Below are 21,232 nucleotides of genomic sequence, written 5' to 3' on the forward strand. Positions count from 1 at the left end.
TGATGGTTTGTTGAAATTAACTTATGAATATGATAATTTGTGTGCTGTTGAAATAAATATTCAATGATTAAACATCTGTACATTGTTGTTAGGAACCCTAGTTTTTTTGTTAAGTTTTTTTCAAATATTTTGTTGTTTTTGTTGTTAGTTGTATATCCTTAGGTTGCCTTTTCTTGGTAGTATCGTGGTATGATTCTCAAAGTTTCTAAAATTAGGAGCAGTACCATAGTAGATTTGAAGCGATAGTTATGCTTTGGTTTGTTTTAAATAAAATCAAAAGTAACCTCTGACAATACCACATTGAGTTTTGTAACTAATATAATCTTATTTATGTACGGTACTGTAGTATATATGCACCAGATGCATTATGAAGTCTTATAGGAAATAGACTGGTCATTTTCATGGTCACCACAATATATACAAGTTGTTATTCATGTTGTTGTTCAGCATTTCATTTGGATATATGCCCACCATATTATCAGCCAAACATGAGTAAAGCATTTTTTTACTGTACTTGGTTGAAAGTTAGCTTTGTTTTGTAGGTCTAATTGAACAAGTTATTTACAGTATTTCATATGTAATACAATAATTGTTTAAAGTGCATGGGAAATAGAAAATTATTAAGGAAATAAAAGATGCCTCATTCCATAAATCAGCTTTGAATTCTTAATCAACGTAAAGTAAAACAATTATTTCTGTTGATACCAGCACTACAGACAGACAGACTTTGGTTGTTATGCAAACCATATTGTAAGCATGAAAGATATTAATTCGTGGTCGATCAAATATTCTATTTTGGAACTTAGGTCGACCTTTAACTTGTGTCTCTTGTTGAAGAATTGATAAGAAATGCCATCAACAGTATTCCACAGATTATTGGCCTCAAATACACAACATATGTGGCAATTATAATGGCATTATGTGAATTTATTTGCTTGCAAAAAACTAGCCTAAAAATGAAGATAGCATTCAGATTCTATTTAAGATGAGATTAGAGGGAGCTTTCACGAGATTATCGTGCAATTGGAAAGTGATCGTTCAAAGTCCCAAATCACCCACTTGTATTTTTGTTTCTCGCGGAACTCAGCCAGTAGAGGATGAAGCATTCCAATAAACGGAGGTAATCAAATTATTTCTTTGCCTGAGAGGCTAGATAAGATCTGAAAAATTCTGTTTTTCAGAGAAGTTCTTTTTTTCTTTTTCAAAACAACCTTTTATTTAAAGTAACAATTTAAAGTGGCTTAAGCTTCGTTAAAATTTGAATAGACTTAGTTCCCAAGAAGGCTGGGAATAGGGTTTCAACATAACGACGCTGTTTACGAGGACAATAGGAAGTAAATAACTTGAACAACGTCTCTTTAAATTAAATTGTTTGGAGGTAATCTTATTTTCCTGTATGTATTGCCCTCTACTTGATCAGTTTTGTCATGCTAAAAGGTTGTTGACATTTCCTTCTCAATTTGATAAATCCCTTTTTATTAATCGTAATTTGCTATACACCTATTAATTAACTAAGTAAATATTTTATCCAGGGAAACTGGGAAATGTAAACTGTACTTTGTCCTAAACATGTTATTTGTTAATTCAATCAATTGAGATTTCTTTATGAAAATATTTATTTTACTTCAGAGGAAATTTGTAATCTCAGCTCTGAAAGTGTTTTGCCTTCTAGCCCTAGGCTCATGGGCTTGGTCATCTTAAATGCTGGGTTTTCTCAGGATTATAATTGACTTTAAAGATAAAACATTGGTCTTAAAAACCGAAAGGTCCACTGATTAATCTCAGATAAGAAAGTATAATACATACTCCAAGTATTGAAATACACGCCATCGTGTTGGGATTCAATATTTCGACATTAATTATGTCATCATCAGGAATCTCTTAAGATCTGGAAAAAAAAAACCTCAAAATGTAATTAAACCATGGTAAGCTCATTTAAATGGATCAAAAATGTTATTAACTTCAAATAAAACACAGGTCAAACAAATTAGCTTTCACTGACTTGCAGACCTTTTACCGAAATACAAATTCTCAAATTGATTACCAGGCAATTTTATAGTAACAGTTTTGTTTATTATACATCTGTATTTGATGAGAATATCTTTATCATCCATACTTTCAATTGAAAGTTAAAAATTTAGCCTACCTAAAAAAGTAATTCAAATGTTTAATTTAATTTTAATAATTTAGCATAGACAGTACAATTCAATTGTCAGTTATTTGTCCAAAAGGAAATTAAATTAAATATAAAATTACAATAAATAGAAAAAATACATCAATATGAAAATACAGAATTACTAAGTTATTCAATACATACAAGGTCATAATTATAAAAAATAAACAATAAATGGATAAGAACAACGATTTAACCATGAAAAATATAACAATTTTAAGAGATATATCAAGTATAGTATACAGTTTATGTACAGTGGTTACCCAGCAGCAATAAGAAAAAAATAGATGAACAAAGGGCGGATGAACTCCTCAGAGCCACTGGTATCAGTAGTTAAAATTTAAGTTTATGTTTCCAGTATAATGTTATAGTATGTTTATTCCTATTTACAAGTTACAAATATCTGGAGTTGGTAATGAAGTTTATGCAATTTTACTAATCTGTATTATTTTTTTATTTATTATTTCTGAATACTTATGGATGTATGCAGAGGGGATATTAAATTATGGAATTTTATCCCACGTCTTTATTTTATTTTAGAAACTTCACTTAGTGGTGAAGCTAGTAGAAACAATTGTGTAGAGACTGTCTCTTATACACATCTAGATGTGTATAAGAGACAGTAGCATTCAGATTCTATTTAAGATGAGATTAGAGGGAGCTTTCACGAGATTATCGTGCAATTGGAAAGTGATCGTTCAAAGTCCCAAATCACCCACTTGTATTTTTGTTTCTCGCGGAACTCAGCCAGTAGAGGATGAAGCATTCCAATAAACGGAGGTAATCAAATTATTTCTTTGCCTGAGAGGCTAGATAAGATCTGAAAAATTCTGTTTTTCAGAGAAGTTCTTTTTTTCTTTTTCAAAACAACCTTTTATTTAAAGTAACAATTTAAAGTGGCTTAAGCTTCGTTAAAATTTGAATAGACTTAGTTCCCAAGAAGGCTGGGAATAGGGTTTCAACATAACGACGCTGTTTACGAGGACAATAGGAAGTAAATAACTTGAACAACGTCTCTTTAAATTAAATTGTTTGGAGGTAATCTTATTTTCCTGTATGTATTGCCCTCTACTTGATCAGTTTTGTCATGCTAAAAGGTTGTTGACATTTCCTTCTCAATTTGATAAATCCCTTTTTATTAATCGTAATTTGCTATACACCTATTAATTAACTAAGTAAATATTTTATCCAGGGAAACTGGGAAATGTAAACTGTACTTTGTCCTAAACATGTTATTTGTTAATTCAATCAATTGAGATTTCTTTATGAAAATATTTATTTTACTTCGGAGGAAATTTGTAATCTCAGCTCTGAAAGTGTTGTGCCTTCTAGCCCTAGGCTCATGAGCTTGGTCATCTTAAATGCTGGGTTTTCTCAGGATTATAATCGACTTTAAAGATAAAATATTGGTCTTAAGATCTGGAAAAAAAAAACCTCAAAATGTAATTAAACCATGGTACGCTCATTTAAAAGGATCAAAAATGTTATTAACTTCAAATAAAACACAGGTCAAACAAATTAGCTTTCACTGACTTGCAGACCTTTTACCGAAATACAAATTCTCAAATTGATTACCAGGCAATTTTATAGTAACAGATTTGTTTATTATACATCTGTATTTGATGAGAATATTTTTATCATCCATACTTTCAATTGAAAGTTAAAAAATTTAGCCTACCTAAAAAAGTAATTCAAATGTTTAATTTAATTTTAATAATTTAGCATAGACAACACAATTCAATTGTCAGTTATTTGTCCAAAAGGAAATTAAATTAAATATAAAATTACAATAAATAGAAGAAATACATCAATATGAAAATACAGAATTACTAAGTTATTCAATACATACAAGGTCATAATTATAAAAAATTAACAATAAATGGATAAGAACAACGATTTAACCATGAAAAATATAAAAATTTTAAGAGATATATCAAGTATAGTATACAGTTTATGTACAGTGGTTACCCAGCAGCAATAAGAAAAAAATAGATGAACAAAGGGCGGATGAACTCCTCAGAGCCACTGGTATCAGTAGTTAAAATTTAAGTTTATGTTTCCAGTATAATGTTATAGTATGTTTATTCCTATTTACAAGTTACAAATATCTGGAGTTGGTAATGAAGTTTATGCAATTTTACTAATCTGTATTATTTTTTTATTTATTATTTCTGAATACTTATGGATGTATGCAGAGGGGATATTAAATTATGGAATTTTATCCCACGTCTTCATTTTATTTTAGAAACTTCACTTAGTGGTGAAGCTAGTAGAAACAATTGTGTAGAGATGGACGTAAACTGATTTTGAATAAAAGTGTCAAGATTGTATTTAAGTCAGGGCACAGAAGCTTCAAAGATAGAACAGATGTAGATTTATTTGGCGTCAAAATGGAGAGGGCACTCTTAAAAGTGCAAGTAATTTCACAGATTAATTCAATTTTGGGAACAGAGATATTTATGTAGACGGACTGTACAGTGTTGATTTGTATAACAGTGAGTTCTTCTTAGCTGATATATGAACTTTAATTTATACAGGCTGTCTATGTTTTCTCATTTAACAGTGCATTAATAAATATTATCACACAAATTTTCATCAATATCTTTCTTTTTTAAACCCATTACTGTCTTGTTTCTATTTTATTTTTTACTTTATTTGCTGTATGTCTATATAGCTACAATTTTCATAAAATAAAAAAAAAGTTCAATAGTTTTAGTTTAGTTAGAATTAAGTTTTTATGAGAGTTCGATATTCATTTAGTACAGAGACAGATTGCCAATTTTTGATGAATTTTTCAGGGTAAATGTAAAATTAAATGTCTGCCAAAGAATTTATTCAGAACTTTATTTGCTGTATGTCCATACAGCTACAATTGTCATAAAATAAAATAAAAAGTTTAATAGCTTTAGTTTAGTTAGAATTAAGTTTTTATGAGCATTTGATATTCATTTAGTATAGAGACAGATTGCCAATTTTTGATGAATTTTTCAGGGTAAATGTAAAATTAAATGTCTGTCAAAGAATTTATTCAGAGCATTTTAACTTGACAATGAGTCATATACCATTTTCCATCTCAATTTTTTACCTCAAAACCAAAAACTCCTACAACTACAGTAAAGTCCTGGTGACTTTCTTTGTGTTGCCGTGGTGATTAAACACTCAGGGGTCTTTAATTACCAACATGTGGTGTAATGTTGTTTAAATTAAGACTCCGTTCACCTCTGAACTTTGACTCTAGGTGGGAGTTAGGTCACTTTAATTGCTGAATGTTTGTGTTTCATATTTCCACAACAATTTGTTGTAATACTATGTGCGGGTTTTGCATTCTGCTTATTTGAAAAGTTTATATACTTTATAATAATTACTGTACTATCATTAAGATGCATGTTTTTATCACACCATTTAAAGGCCAAATTAAAAAAGAGAATGGTCTTTTACTTCATGTTGTCCTTCCTTGGATTTAAAATCTTAGGATCTAGCTGCTATTTTGTCATTGAATACAAGTTGGATTTATTATTAGAAGCTGTTCTACATAGTTTAATCTCATCTTCTTTTATCCACTTTCACAAAAAAACAAAAAGCCCTAAAAATCCATATAGCCTCATGCTATAAAAGCATGAATGGCCTGTATTTCTAGACCATGGATAGTTGTGCTACAATTGTATTTTTATCTCCTTCTCCAGTCTTTTGAACAAAGGGATAGATTAGAGAGAGGACTTGGTCCTTTGCTTTAAAATTAACCTACACGAACAGTTTTGTACAAAACTATATGGCAGAATAAAAATATAACAGATTTCAATAATGGTATTATTTTCTGTATTCATAAGGTGATTCTGTTCTATTCCTGAATGATATTTTCTGAATTAAACAAAATTCAAACTTTATAGCTCGGAGGTACACAGCTGATTCTGGTCTAGTATTGGTATTTTCACCCCCTTAAGGGTGTATTATGACTCCTATTCACCATGAACCTGTTGAGAACACTTAACTTTGGCAATACCAGTGATAGAATTATGTCCGGTAGTTTAAGAGGAGCAGCTTGCCTTCCTTATCAAATATGTTTTCCCCACCACCTCAGGCGATTAGCCTCTTCCATGTCCAGCACAGCTAGTCAAAGATACTTTGTATAAAATGTATTACCTCAAAAATTCCAAGGATTCAAGGGTCAAAAATGTTTTGTTATTTATTTTTTAATCTTCGAGAAGCTTACAACTTAAGATAGAATTAGACATTTATTCACAAACAATTATGAACATGTTTTCTTTTTGTAAAAAAAAAATTGAGGTATTTAAAATAACATGTTCAAGTTGCTTACAAATTACTTTACAGTGCAAAATTATACATTTATTGAGGAATAATTGTCAACATGCAATCCTTTCATATATTATAACATATTTTTAAAAGTGATGTTTAGGTATTAACAGAGAATACTTTTATATTTATGATTATTATATAATACAAACAATTTTTTTTTTTTCAGGGCCAGTTTTCCAAATTGTGAATGGATTTTAGATTTTTGAAGAAGTCAGTATGGTAGCCAGAACAGTTGTGTTATCGTATTTTACAATTGCAACGATTTTAGCCAGCTCTCAACATGGCTGGGCTGCAGGTAATCCATTATTGTCAGTGGTGTATGTTATCCTAACCAACCTCCATATCTTGTTTAGGTTGTTCCTCATACTTTGAAAGTCTTTGTCTTTGTATCCCTAAACAAAATGTCATTTAGTTCATCAGTTACCAAACCACAAGAACATTATGGTCAAAATACCTTCACATTTACTCCTGTTTTGCCGACATGAACTACTGGTATCACTATAACTTTATACAATACTCTAATTCTATTGCAGGAATAGGATACGATAGACTACAGTAAATTAAAATAAACTTTAAATCCATGACAGTTTCAAAATTTAAAAATTCTATATCAGGTCTATGAATCTTAAACAAATATTTTCTTTACCATGCATTTGCATTTTTGTTTCATTTATTTATTTTTTTTACTTTGTATATACTTTGTAAAGTTCATTGTTTAATTTTTCTTATTTGTTAATACAGAACCACTTTGGAAATCAATGCATTGCAAATATTTTTGGTGAACTTTTGTCTTTGTTTTCTTTGTGCTTTTATGTGGCCCTTAGCACAGGATTCCTTTTGTTATTTTTTTCCGCTTTTGAAAATAAAAAGAAAAAATTGGAAATACAAAAAAAAAGTTTTTTTGATTTAAAAGGAATCTGGCAATGCTCTTTTTTGGACATAAACACACCATCCATGCAGCTGTGTTAAGTTAACAGAAAAATCTGCCACTTCACATTACATAAATAATTCTAGTTAAGTATTAATTTTTATAAAAGGTTACGATTTGTATTTTGGAGTTAATTTATTCTAGTATTGTCCATGAAGAAGTGGTGACCTTGGTTGATTGGAAAAACTCAGCCACTGCCAACAGCAATCAGAAAAAACTGGGTGACATCATTACCATCAACCAATCGGAATCCACCATTTCTTATTTGTCTAAATCCACTGTAGCACTTTGCCAGTCCCCTGTTGGTGTACCGTTTTATTTTCTCCTCGGCCTCCTGAAGACTATTTGGAGTCGCTGCAGGCGGGCTAGTTATTCGACGTGAGTTGGAGTAGATAGCGTGCCGAAGCAACTCATGTAATTTTAACCTGACTTATACGAAAGACGATGGAAAGTGAAAGGCAGGCACGTAATGTCCGAAATAGTTACTGTATCATCCGTAGGATGTGTGGAAAAGCTACAATTATGAAATATAAACTGACACATTATTGGCCATGTTTGATGTATAATGAAGCGGTTTGAAATACTTCTTAACGCGGGGTTAATTTCACAAATTTAATGAAGGAAAGAGATTGTCAATGCTACTTCAAATCAATTCGAAAAGAATTTCAGTTAAATATAATCTAATTTTATAATTTATGAATATTCAATCACATTTATATTGTAATTTCTGACTTTTTAAAAAGTAGTAACCAACTTTGAATCACTATAATGAAGATACATGCATTAGTTCTTTGATATTAGGCTCACTGTATATATTTTTTTTTAAATCCATCCTTAATATAGTCGTCTTTTTTCAATCATTTTTAAATATGATTGATATAACACTTTATATATTTTTAAGCTTCCTAACTTCTCTGTTTCCTTTGGCCTTTCATACCATACTTTTTTTCATTACATCAAAAGTAGTAACCAACTTTGAATCACTATAATGAAGATACATGCATTAGTTCTTTGATATTAGGCTCACTGTATATTTTTTTTTTAAATCCATCCTTAATATAGTCGTCTTTTTTCAATCATTTTTAAATATGATTGATATAACACTTTATATATTTTTAAGCTTCCTAACTTCTCTGTTTCCTTTGGCCTTTCATACCATACTTTTTTTCATTACTATTCTTTTTCTTATTCCTTTTAATGTTTTATTTCTTTCTTGAATTTATATTCCCGATATATTGTTTATTTTATTTATTTATTTTATTCAAATTCAGCTCACAACAAAGAATAAATAATAGAACTAAGGTGGAGGTAATCTAGTTCATCTACTTGAATATAAAAGACAAAACATAATATCATAAACATTGAAATAAAAGTAAATGAAAAATATATAAATTATACACATTAAAAATTGTAAAACAAGTTACAAAGCAAATAATAAAAATAAACATGTTTTTACTAATTTTGTATATTGTTAAACATGTTTTTACTAATTTTATATAATGTTAAATATCTGTTTACTTTAAATATTAAACATCTTTTTACTAATTTTATATTGTTAAACATCTTTTACTAATTTTATATATTGTTAAATATCTTTTTACTAATTTTATATATTATTAAACATCTTTTTACTAATTGTATATATTGTTAAACATCTTTTAGTAATTATATATATATATATTGTTAAACATCTTTTTACTAATTTTTTATTATGATTTATTATAAGATAATTATATCACCACAATTCATTGTTTAATCTGCCTTCTATAGTTTTATGACTGTTTACCTACTTTGATCTTCCTTTTTATCTTCATTAATTTTATATTACTATCTTTTATTATTTTCCTACATTTTATTTCCATTTAAATTTTTGCATTAATTATTTTATTGTTCAAGAAGTTACTAAAAAGTATTCATATGTCTTTTGTTCTCCTTGATACAGACGAAGCACCCTCATTCATAAAGGAACCAAGTTCCCAAATTGTAAAACGAAATAGCCGTGTACGATTAAAATGCGATTTTCGACCAAAAGACGCTAGAGTATATTGGACTTTCAATGGAAAACCATTAGAAAACACCTCAAATGAGGATATAGAATTTCGTCATGGTCACCTGATCATCAATTCGTTCAGGAGCAAAGGGGAGAACACGCATGCCGGAAACTACCGGTGTTTTGTAGAGACGAGTATAGGAAAAATAGTCAGCAGAATTGCGAAGTTACAAGTAGCATGTAAGTACCGGTACAAAATTTACTAAGCTGACTCCTTTTAAATTAAATTTGTTTTTTTATAAAGCTAATCATTTCCTTCCATTTAGGAATGATGACCCATTATGGGGGTCGGCATACCAAAACCAACATCAGCGACCAAACAAGGAAATTGACTTTTTAACATATTCATATTTTTCACATTATAGGCTTTAAAAATGATAGTTCATTTACTGGAATTGACTTATTATTGCAGAAGTTATGAGTAAAAAGTAGTATTATGGCTTCTCTGAAATAAAGTATACAAAATACAATACTTGCACATTCTTATGCTAATTACTCAGATTAGCATTTAGCGATAGTACGCTGGTTTTGGCATGGCAATTCTCATATATGATTGATTAAGTGATTGAATAATTCAGCTTTTGGGGATGATTGATCTAGCCTGCAGGATGAATGTTATAGCCTATGACATAAAGGTACATGGGGTGGGATGAGCTTCACTGTCTCTAGAAATTTTAGCGCCAAGCCTGTACTACTTAAACATTTAAACTCTACTTTATTGAAATACAAAATCATAAGCAGGAATGTATGTATGTATAGTCCCGCTTTGTGTGGGTGTATTTTATATGTTGAAGTGTATCTACTGTAGCTTTTATAGAATCTGTGGCAATAGAAATTGTCTTTGTGGTCTAGCGATATGGCACACGCCTTGACAGCGAAGGGTTGCAGGTTCGAATATCAATGGAGACAATTACAGAATCGTTGCCTAATACTTTTAGAACAGCATTTTTGCTATATTTATATTATGTTTATTCTGTTTTTATATAGTATATTATGTTGTCAGTCTTGGAAAGAAATGAGTTATTGCATGCCATAAAAACCAGATAAATCTTAACGAGGGAAAAAATATATTTCGTTTGTGTTTGCAGATATGAAGAAAATGAAATTTAAACCAGAAGCACAGACCTCTATGTACCTAGGAGGAACAGCTTTGATTAAATGCACCCCACCAGATAGTATGCCAAAAGCTATTATAGAATTTCATTATAATGGACAAACACTTCCAAAATCTTCAGGTAAGTACATTTTTTTAAAGAAATTAAAATAAAATAATAGTAAAGTACTTATAAAGACCTGTCCAGACTATAAATGTTATTTGACAAAAATGTGACATGGCTAAATATGATCATGATGACTTCACATCATGACCATATATTGACATAACAGGACTGTTTTTTGTGATAGTGTGGACAAACCATTAAACTAGACTATGAGACAAAACGGGACAACTACGGACAAATTATCTAATAGGAATTGTCCAACCCATGGGACAAATTTAAGTTTATGGTATAAATAGTTCAACCACTTTACAATATAGACCTGTTATCTTATGCTGTACACACCATACAGTATTCAATTAATTCTTATAGAGTCAGGGGAAGTGGTCAGTAAGGGTTACTAAAAGACTATTAGTGTATAACTAATTACTGCCTATGGCTACAATATTTTTTGACACTTTGACTTGTGTATTATAGAGGCAATTTTTTATTAATATTTTTTATTATGTGATGACTAAAATTCTTCTTGCAAAACTGCAGTATCCACATATAACCTAGACCTCCATTGTTTTTTTGTTTTTTTTTAATGTTATCACTCTTTTATATATTATTTGACAAATATTTAATCGTAGTTTAAGTAGTACAGTGTGTTGTCCCCTGTCTCTTATACACATCTTATAATTAAATATATATATTATATAGGCCTATTGTCGGTTGAATGACCCAACTGAGAAAGTTATTCAAAACAGATGCATTATTTTTCACCCCAAGGAGTAAAAGTTAAAAATTCAATTCATCATTTTGGTATAGCGAGTGGATAAGGCTGGACGAGATGGTTATTTAAAGAGGTTAAAACTTCAGGCTGAGCATTCCAATTGAACACTCCTGTTTCTAATGATTGTGTTTATCTTATCAATTTCTCTCTCAGGGAATTTTTCTTCAATTATTAATGAGATTTTTCCACAAAAAAAAATTGTCTTGAAATCTGTTGGTAAAGAGTCTTGTCTGGTAGATATTACACTGATTGAGAATGAATGCGCCGAAGTCCCTTATCTACTTTAGATAGCAGTTTCAACTTGGAAAAAAAAAGTTTTGAAGAACCTTCTTAGATTTGGTGTGTAGAGCCGTTTTCAGGCATTTTATTAATTTAGACAGTTTTAATGTACTATTGCTTCTAATGTTGATTATAACAGAAAGGATGAGGATAATTATGATATAGATCATGATAATAAAGATTTTATGTTGCCCATGCCTAAAGTTAAAGATAGAATACACATAACTTGCAGCCTATAGGGCGTGGTCCGTGACTACCCAGCCGCCATAAATAGGCACTTATAGTAGCTACGTGTTTACATCATTCCACGACGACAGGGGCTGAAATGAACCATAGCATCTGGGTAGCTACGTACTCTTCCAAAAGATGCAATGGGTTGTTAATAGCACATGTGCCAGATGTTTACACTGGACCTGCATTTCAAGTCCTTATCTGAGAAGACCAACCAAACCCTGGACGAGGAGCGCCTCAAACCAGCACCGCTGTTAAGGCTGCACACCGGCCTTACTGCTCAGCCAATCGACTCACCATATGTGGCAAAGACAAGCCAAACCAGTCACTCGTCGCAAAAATCGATTTTGAGTTATTAATACAGTGTTAGAGAGTAAAATAATAGCTATAAAATGGTAAAAAATCATTCAAATTGGACATTTCCTTATGAAGTTACAAGCGTTTAACCACACAGTTGTTTAAAGAACAATATATAAGAAATTAACCGTCAAAGTTATGATTTCAGGCATTTCTCATGCAGAAACTATCTTTAAATCCTTAAAAATTATTGTTTTAACATTGAAAATGGGGAAAATAACAGCATAGAATGATGTGTAGATATATAAAGGGTAGTTTAGTGCAATAAATCGATTTTTAAAAATTTGACATTCCAACATTTTGGCCATTTTCTCTGAAACACGATTTGCGACGAGTGACTGGTTTGACTTGTCTTTGCCACATACATGCCTAACTGACCAAAATTCATTAAAAAATTTTCTACTGTTATTGATCTTTGTCATTGTTTTTTCCATAGATCATTATAGGGTCCTTCCCTCAGGTAATCTTCAAATTCACAACATAACAGAAGAGGATGTTGGTGTATATACATGTTCAGCATTCAACCCTGTCTCGGAAAAACGTCAAAATGCAACCTCTGGGACGATGCTTACAATCAAAACAGGTAAAATCCTCCCTGCTAGTTTATCATGTCTTACATCATAGGCAGTCATAAGATAAAGAGGTGAGAATATTTTTTACAATAGGCTTACAATGTATTGATATTAACATTTGTCCAATTTATTGTTGACTGATTTTGTATGAGTGAATATTGCTTTCCTGACCGTTTTAGTCCTCTACAAGTCAACCACCGTTTCAGCTGCATATTATGCAGTTCCACATTCTTACCATTAAAACTAGCACCAGGAACATCATTTTCAGACAAAATAATAACATGTAAAGACATGGCATTTTTTGTGTTTTTAAAATAGGTGTGAAACAGTATAGGAGTATATTCTTTGCCCTACCATCATCACATTACCGCTAGAGGGCGTAAACATATTTTATCGTGACGTCATCGGTGAGCTGTTTATTATTGACTGATTTTATTTATTAATATAATTTTTCAGATACTGGTGAGCCACGGTCAATTATTTACGCTAGAGGAGCATCAGTGATTATAGGAGAAAACGCCATTTTAGAGTGTGTATCTGAAATGCCGGAAATTCAATGGTATCGTAGAGATAAGGACATGACATATAAGGCCGAACAACTGTGGGGAAATCTCGTCATTGAGAATGTCCGTAAACATGACTTTGGGACGTATACTTGCATGTCATATTCTAATGTCACCACACGTTCGGTCATAGAACAGACGGTCTACCTAGAAGTCAAATGTAAGAATTCACAATATAGATATATATAGATATATCTTTATTCATAAATTTTATTTTAAAACTATTAAATTTTTGACATTTTTTTGTAATAAATTTAATTTTTACTTGTGTCTGCGATGGTCTGAATGCTGGTTTGGCTAGAATTTTTAGTGTCTTTCATAAAATTGTTTTACTCTATGTTAGCACTATATGCAAATGTTTAAGCTAGATTAGTTGTTTTCTGTATTGTTAAAGTATTCTTTTCTCAGTTAATTAATGTCATAATTTTGTCTATCAATTATAACTTTCAGCTATTGTTCACTGTGACCATAGTTATTTTTTGCACAGCAACATACAACCATTAAATTTGTTAAATATTCTAGCCTATGAAACTTACCTGATTGATTTTGTCCTTATTAATTCAATTAAATCATTTGGAGGCAATTATAAACATAACGGTATTATCTTCTCAGTCCGTCCAGCCATCCGAAGCCCACCAAAAGATACGTCTATGGACCCTTTTAAGACCGTCTCTTTAAAATGCAGCGTGGTTGGCGACGAGGATGAGATTAAATGGCTATTTAATACAATTCCCATTGACCCACTAGACACCAACTATATTGCAAATGGTAAGTTATTACAATTCACTTCAAACTAACCTTGTTAGGTCCATTAGGCCTGTCACAAGTTGCTAACCCTCAGTAAAACTTGCCGGGCACACAGCGACATGTCTCTGCTCTGTGTGAGTGCTTGCCTAACGTACCACCAATCCCCTGACTGTCAGTTGGAGATGGAGTTATTTTCTTTTTGACACTGTGTGGAGCTCTGGGCAAATACTATGTGTGCTGATGGTCAGATAGCCATCAACCAACAAATCCATCTTCATTCTCTGTGTGCATGGATGATGCGACAGCTAGACCAAATTTTATCAATGTTATTTTTTTAATAACTTTATAATATTGCTTCAGATTTCATCCACTTATAGTTTTGAGGTATGTGGCTATTAACTATTTATGTGTTATTTTTCCTTAATGCTTAAATCTTCAGGTCGCCAGTTAAAGATACAAGAACTCTCTGTGGAACGTCTAGGAATGTATCAGTGTTACGTTGAGAACGATCTGGGGTCAGCCCAGTCATCTGCAGAGGTCAAGTTTTCACGTAAGCACACTATATTATTGGAATGTTATTAATTATTATTGCCCAGTCAAATTAAAAGCAATATAAATGAAATGAGTTACTAGTATTACATCAGGACTAAGGAATTTTAAGACTTGTGCAAAGCTAGTTTTCCATTGGACTGTAGCATTAGATATTGTTGCAAAATCCTCACAAAACAAGGTAAATAAACATAAACATATGTGTTTGTGGGACAGTGCATGTTTTTGTTGGAGAACACATATTCCTGACCCTACTCTAATAGTTTAGTTGTTTAGTGTATTTGACACATTCATTATAGCTTGGTTTATGAGGGAGTAACCTAGTACCACTGGTATGTACTCTCTGCCATCCCTGATATATGGATATATATTTCCATGCTTTTCAGGTGGCTTTGAATTGCCGTCCATCATAGAAAAACCCATCAACATGACTGCTATCGAGGGGGAACAGATCTTCTTTGTATGCAGTATAACTGGTCAACCATTACCATTTATGAAGTGGTTGAATCCGCACGAGGAGACTGTGAGGGGAGACTCGCGGTTCTATATTGACGGAGTACCCGAGACAGGTAAATAAAAAGTTTTAACAAAGTGATATAAAAACTTTTATAACTTAACAAGAGTACAGTTATGGCAGTAACAAATGGTGTAGCATTAGTATTCTTGACTAATATTTGCTCCATACTATTAAAATCCTGATTTTTTAATATTTTTTTTTGTTTTGTTTAAGGTGGACTTTCCATAATAGACGTTCGACCTGAAGATGCGGGCTGGTACACTTGTATTGTGCAAAATATTGTTGGGAAGGTCTCAGCCAAGGCCTACCTGAAGGTCATAAGTAAGTTTACAATCCAGGTTTTAATTATTCTTTGAAGTGTGACAACAAAGAACAACTTTGACTATATGGTGAACACTGTAAAACCCATTAGGCCCACTGATACATTTTGTGTGGGTCTGGAACTGAGTCAGGGTGGTCTTCCACCCAGGCCAGATCCTAGAGAGCTTTTCCTTAAGCCAGGCACTCGCTGGCCCTGATGATTGTCGGCCGACGCGATTCTAAGGAGAACGCAATACCACGATGCACACGGATCTTTATTAATGACAATCCGTTCAGGCTGCCACCAATAATCAGTAGACTGCGTCGCGTCGTCTGGCGCTCACAGCGACGTTGTAGTTGTTGGACGACGGTCGTACTACTTTCATACAATGCAGTGAGGGAGCGGCTTTGCACCTAATTCCCATGAGATGAGATGCATTACCTTTGTTAACTATCATGTAAACTTCATCAGGTATTTCAACCATGATACCATTATCTTTGCACAAGTGAATTTAATCTATGCTGCACATTAGTAATATTTGTTAATAATATGATGTTGGTAGTATTAGTGCTGTCTTGGATGTGTTAGTATTATGAGGCAAGTCATGGTGAAATGGATAAGTTGACGCACAGGCCAGCATTGAGTAAATGAGCTATAAAATATAGGAGCTCAAAAAATGGCCTAAAATTCTAACATTGTTTTTTTGTTTTTTTTTTTCTCAACAGTTTAATGTCTTATTAATCATGTCCCAAAATATTAGTTCTAGAAGTGGTCAACAAATTGTTTATTTAACATTATTTTGATAGTCAATTCTATTAAACAGTGTATGCACAAATAAGGCAATTACTCATGTTTATCTGGACTCTAAGAGTGCTGTACATACACTTCCAATAACTTAGGCTTGAAATGTCTAATTTCAATGAATGACCCCTCATTTTAAAGATTACATACACAGGTATCTAGAAATACCAATAACTTGAATTTCAATTTTTGTACAACATGCCTCACCTCTGCAAGAAGTATCTTTAGTCACATCAGTTATAACTTTTTTTTTTTCTGAGGATAAAGTGTTAATGGAAAATGTTATTTTGTGACAGAAATGATGGTAGAAACACCGCCCACGCCTCGGACCACCATACCAATCATACCACCGGAGGAAATCCCTGTAAGCGACGACGCAAAGACATCGCCAAAAATCATTGTACCTCACACCATCAAAAATGGTGCAGGTAAGAAAAAAAAAACCTACAGTTCCATACCTCAAGTCACCATGCATTGAACTTGATCTCTGGATTGGCTGCAAGAGGATAACTGGGAGTAGTGAGCTTTCGATTTGAATGACGACATACCTCTAGAACAGATTAACTCATCATTCAGGCCAAATGCATCCTAGAATCTACGTAACAACAAGAACTTGACTTTCTCGAATGCGCTGATGACTGCTTGTGACATCATTATGTTCTAGGTCAGGGGTGGGCATAAAAATCGGTCGGAAGTGAATTTTTGATTTAACACCGAAGGCCACATCCAAGTTTTGATGATTCCTGTGTGCTTCCAAAAACCTTCATGAACTGCTTTCATACCATTTGTTTGTCAGTTTTAATATCACTTTTTATAGATGATCGGTGTCGGACCATAAATAACAAATTGGTTTCTAGCCAAAGATGGTTGGCGGGCCGCACACATAGGGTTTTTAATTTGTTGTCGCGAGCCACATAAAATCACTACCGGGCCACACTTCACCCACCTGTGTTGTAGGTCCTACCGTCATGTAATAATAAGCTTCCTGTTATATAGAAATACTGTACTGTACTTCACTGTAATTCAAGTATGTTTTATATATTATTATAGTTCCAAATGCACCTGGAAAACCAGGCGTGGTTGAAATTACATCATCGTCGGTGGATATTAAGTGGACGTATGAAAATAATCCTGACGCCCCAGTCTCCGAATTCTACATTCAGAAATTGACTGTATTTGAGAATACTGAATGGCAAAACGTGACAGGATCCATCTCGGCTGATAAGCGTATTCATCGAATAGTTGATCTTACACCAGGTAATTCTTTCAAATATTTAGTTGGCCACAAAAAAATCCCCTTTTAGAGAGATGTTTTTTGATTTACTTTTTCTTTACACAAGTATTTGCATGCTTAACCTTTGACACAAGCCTTTAAATTTGCAAGCTTTCCAGCCTGTTTCATTAGTGAAAGTGTGTGCTACCCAAGTGGGTACTTAATCTATATAATTTTACAATGTTTTTGTTTTTTGAGTGTCTCAGTAATCTCATTTCGGAAATTCCCTTACAGGTAGTATATATCGTTTTCGTACGATTGCGACAAATCATTTTGGTTCAAGTCAACCGAGTTTGTCATCGCACAGGTTTAAGCTCGATGGTGGTGTTGATGAAGTACTAGAGCCTGTAATCAAACCGCATATTACACTTTGCAGTCCCGAAAGCACCACGTCCATCATTGTTGAATGGACTGTAAGTTTTTTCTATCTTCCTGTCTATATTTTAACACATTACTATTATCCCCACTTCATCAACAAATAAATATGAAGCATATATCATTTTGATTAGTGAACAGTTTTCGACACAGTATCATTATTTTAACAACACACCATAAGATCTAAAGCAAGGGCCTTAGGGTGTCGCCCTCTATTATTTATTAACCCGCATTTGTTTAATCCATCAATAATTTCTTGACCACCTGCCCACTGGATTAAAGTTTGCCAAACAAGGTATAAAATATACTACAGTACCTTAGCCCAGCAGCCTACTTATCAATATTTGTTTATTTTTGAACAGTACAACATGGAAGAAGAAACACAACCAGTCGAAGGGTTTTATGTCAAGTATCGCGCCGATACTGATGATGAATATGAGACCAAGACCATCTCTGGTACTGACACAAAGCGCTACATCATCAAGAATCTTGATCCCGATATGTTGTACGACATCAAGATACAGAGCTTCAATATTTATGGTAAAGGCGAATTTAGCAATGTAATGTCCGTATCTACAGATGGTAAGTTTATTAATAATATACCGTAGAAACAGAGACATTCATAATTGCACATAAATTTGTCGTTGTGTCAAATTTCTGTACATTTGAATGTACAGTTTGGTAGCAAATACAAAGTTTTCTTCATCATGGTATCATCGGGCCCACATTATTGCCAGATGGTAGTTTTTTTTCTTCCTAGTATTTTTTTTAAAAACCATATTTATAGAGGGTGGCCCTTCGAACATATCCTGGAGAAGTTAGCCTTCTTAAGTAATGATATAATGTGATGCTTTTATCAGCGAAGTCTCTTTATGAGGTTTAGGAGCCGAGTTGCTTTATATCTTAGAAAAAGTCCTGCTGTCAAAGGAATTGATCTCAGGACCCTGTGATTATAAGGCAAGAATTTCAACCACTAAGCTATTCCACTTCACTCCTGTGTTATGACTTTTTTGCAGAGTATAATCTACCATGTATTTTTTACATTGTACACAGGAACCTATTGTCTTTCTTGTAACCACATTTGTTTGTAAAATATGATTATGATCTACCCTAATGCATCTAGTTAGCCATATAACATAACATATGAATGTTATTAACATAAAATGAATATGTGTACTGTATCTTACCAATCATTTTGTTTGTCAATTTGGCAGAGCCTGTGAATTACAATGTGTTGCCCGATTTTGAGAAACCTGTATACAAGCCACCCGTCACGCCCAAGTCGCCAACTGATGTACAGCCCGTTGTTGAAGAGCAGACTAATACAGCTGGTAAAGATAAATGTATTTTTGATATTTTCGACAAGATAAAAGTATTAAATGAGCCTAAAATCATTGTTAATGCTAGTTACGGTCACCAAAATTCTAGAATTCTTTTCCCATCAAAATACAGAAATTTCCATCCAATTCCTCGTCTTTTCTCGCCTATCTAATTGTTTTCTTTTTTTGTGGATGGTTTTTGTTGTCTCTTTTTCATCTTAATTGTTTCTTTTATTCAACCGCTATTAGATATTTGTTGGGAGTGCATAGAGACCTAGTATTGTACACTACACAACTCTTAGACTATATAAATGTTTTCTAATAATTAAAAAATATGGGGTTTTTTATATTAGTTGATGTTTAATTTTAGTACATGTTCTGTTTTTTCACAGATAAAGAAGAAATCTTGTATATATGTATTGGTGTTATTCTTGGTGCCATGGTGATTATCTTTATTATGTTTGCTGGCATGTGTATTTGGCGGTCACGACAACCAAATGGAAATGGGTTTGGTGGTTAGTCTCTTGTTTTTTGCTTACAGTTTCAGAAAAACATTATGCACATACACTGGGCTGCAATAATATGCAGTTTATCTTAATATGAATTAAATTAAGAGATCAATTGTGGCCAAGTATAGGATGAGAGTACAGGATGTTTTTGTTCATAAGGCAAAGATAGATTAATTCAAGTTTGAATTTGCATCTCAAGCGCTCTTCTGATGTCTAATTGTATGTTTAGACCACATTGGAAATGATCCAGCCAAGTTCTGGCTAATGAACTCAAAATAATCAGTGTGCCAATTAATTTAATTAAGAATAATTATAAAGTCATTTTTTAGTAGAGTAATGTGAATTATATTTTGATTTGTTATGGTAATTGTTTATAGGCAAGTATTTTAAAAAAGGTCTTACTTAACTTCTCTTTTTGATATACAGCTATGAATTGGTCGAATGGTTATTATGGAACGTCGCAATACACGAAAGGTTCACAAGATTTCAATAACCGAGAAATAAATACGTGTCCTGCATATAAACAACACCCTAGATATGATAGTGGGCAGTATGGCACTCACAATGGTCACATAGAACCAAGGCCCCTGTACATGATGCCACAAGATGCCGAAATCCCAATTGATGTATCTCAGTATTTATCTGCACAACCAAACGGAATTTGTGGTGCAACAACGTTAGAGTTGAACAGTCAGCAAGGGATGCTGGAACATCGACATCCGTCCTACGTCCGTCCAGTTAAACGTGAAGACCTTCGATTTACTCCGAATGGAATTGTTTGTAGATCTACGCATCCGTACACCAGCAACGGCAACGTTCATCATCAAAGCAACGGTGATGTGCGTAGTAACAGAGATATGCGATTTCATAGCAATGGTGATATCCATTGTCGACCTAGCAATGATGAGGGCAGCAAACATATGGCCCAAAAGACTTCCCATAATTCATTGGCACATGGCAGTATAGCAGAAGGTGGGTAATAGGTGTCAATTATTTTTTCATTATTTAAGTAAAGCTGTAGTTTGTACTCCTAAAAATATTTTTTTCAATTTTTGTTTTTATTGTCTTGTGTAGATATTTTATCTAATGGAAAATTATTTATTAACATATAATTTTATATATTTATTCTAATCTTCATAACTCTTCTATTTATATTTTACATGTTTGATATGTGATTTTGGATTGGGACAATAAAATCTCCTTTTCTTTTTCTGGCAAAAATAGATGGCCAACCTGAAACAACGCCAAGAATTGCGCAACAGCGACCGATGAGAAACAGCATTGGCGAAACATCCAATGAGGACACTGGCATGTCCAGGTCTCGTTCATCATCTGCCAGTTCTAGCCATTCAACACACAGTGTCGTTGAGTCGGATGTATAG

General features: G+C 32.7%; 1 protein-coding gene across 1 annotated transcript in view; it reads left to right on the top strand.

Annotated features, from left to right (window-relative positions):
• LOC117119051 (cell adhesion molecule-related/down-regulated by oncogenes-like) overlaps positions 1-21,232 on the top strand; it is a 78,433-nt gene extending 57,201 nt beyond the window's left edge. The window contains exons 4-20 of the mRNA XM_033263861.1: positions 6,654-6,782; positions 9,358-9,645; positions 10,554-10,700; positions 12,761-12,907; positions 13,353-13,619; positions 14,072-14,227; positions 14,646-14,756; positions 15,142-15,324; positions 15,486-15,593; positions 16,671-16,802; positions 17,425-17,631; positions 17,882-18,060; positions 18,385-18,604; positions 19,237-19,353; positions 19,734-19,856; positions 20,277-20,822; positions 21,075-21,232. Of these exons, the coding sequence (XP_033119752.1) occupies positions 6,704-6,782; positions 9,358-9,645; positions 10,554-10,700; positions 12,761-12,907; positions 13,353-13,619; positions 14,072-14,227; positions 14,646-14,756; positions 15,142-15,324; positions 15,486-15,593; positions 16,671-16,802; positions 17,425-17,631; positions 17,882-18,060; positions 18,385-18,604; positions 19,237-19,353; positions 19,734-19,856; positions 20,277-20,822; positions 21,075-21,232 (3,168 nt within the window). The 5' untranslated portion in view covers positions 6,654-6,703. The remainder of the gene's footprint in view (positions 1-6,653; positions 6,783-9,357; positions 9,646-10,553; positions 10,701-12,760; positions 12,908-13,352; positions 13,620-14,071; positions 14,228-14,645; positions 14,757-15,141; positions 15,325-15,485; positions 15,594-16,670; positions 16,803-17,424; positions 17,632-17,881; positions 18,061-18,384; positions 18,605-19,236; positions 19,354-19,733; positions 19,857-20,276; positions 20,823-21,074) is intronic.

The sequence above is a fragment of the Anneissia japonica genome, unplaced genomic scaffold (genome assembly GCF_011630105.1).
Source record: "Anneissia japonica isolate Jap-2015-1 unplaced genomic scaffold, ASM1163010v1 scaffold1826_len1998817_cov189, whole genome shotgun sequence".
Lineage (NCBI taxonomy): Eukaryota > Metazoa > Echinodermata > Crinoidea > Comatulida > Comatulidae > Anneissia > Anneissia japonica.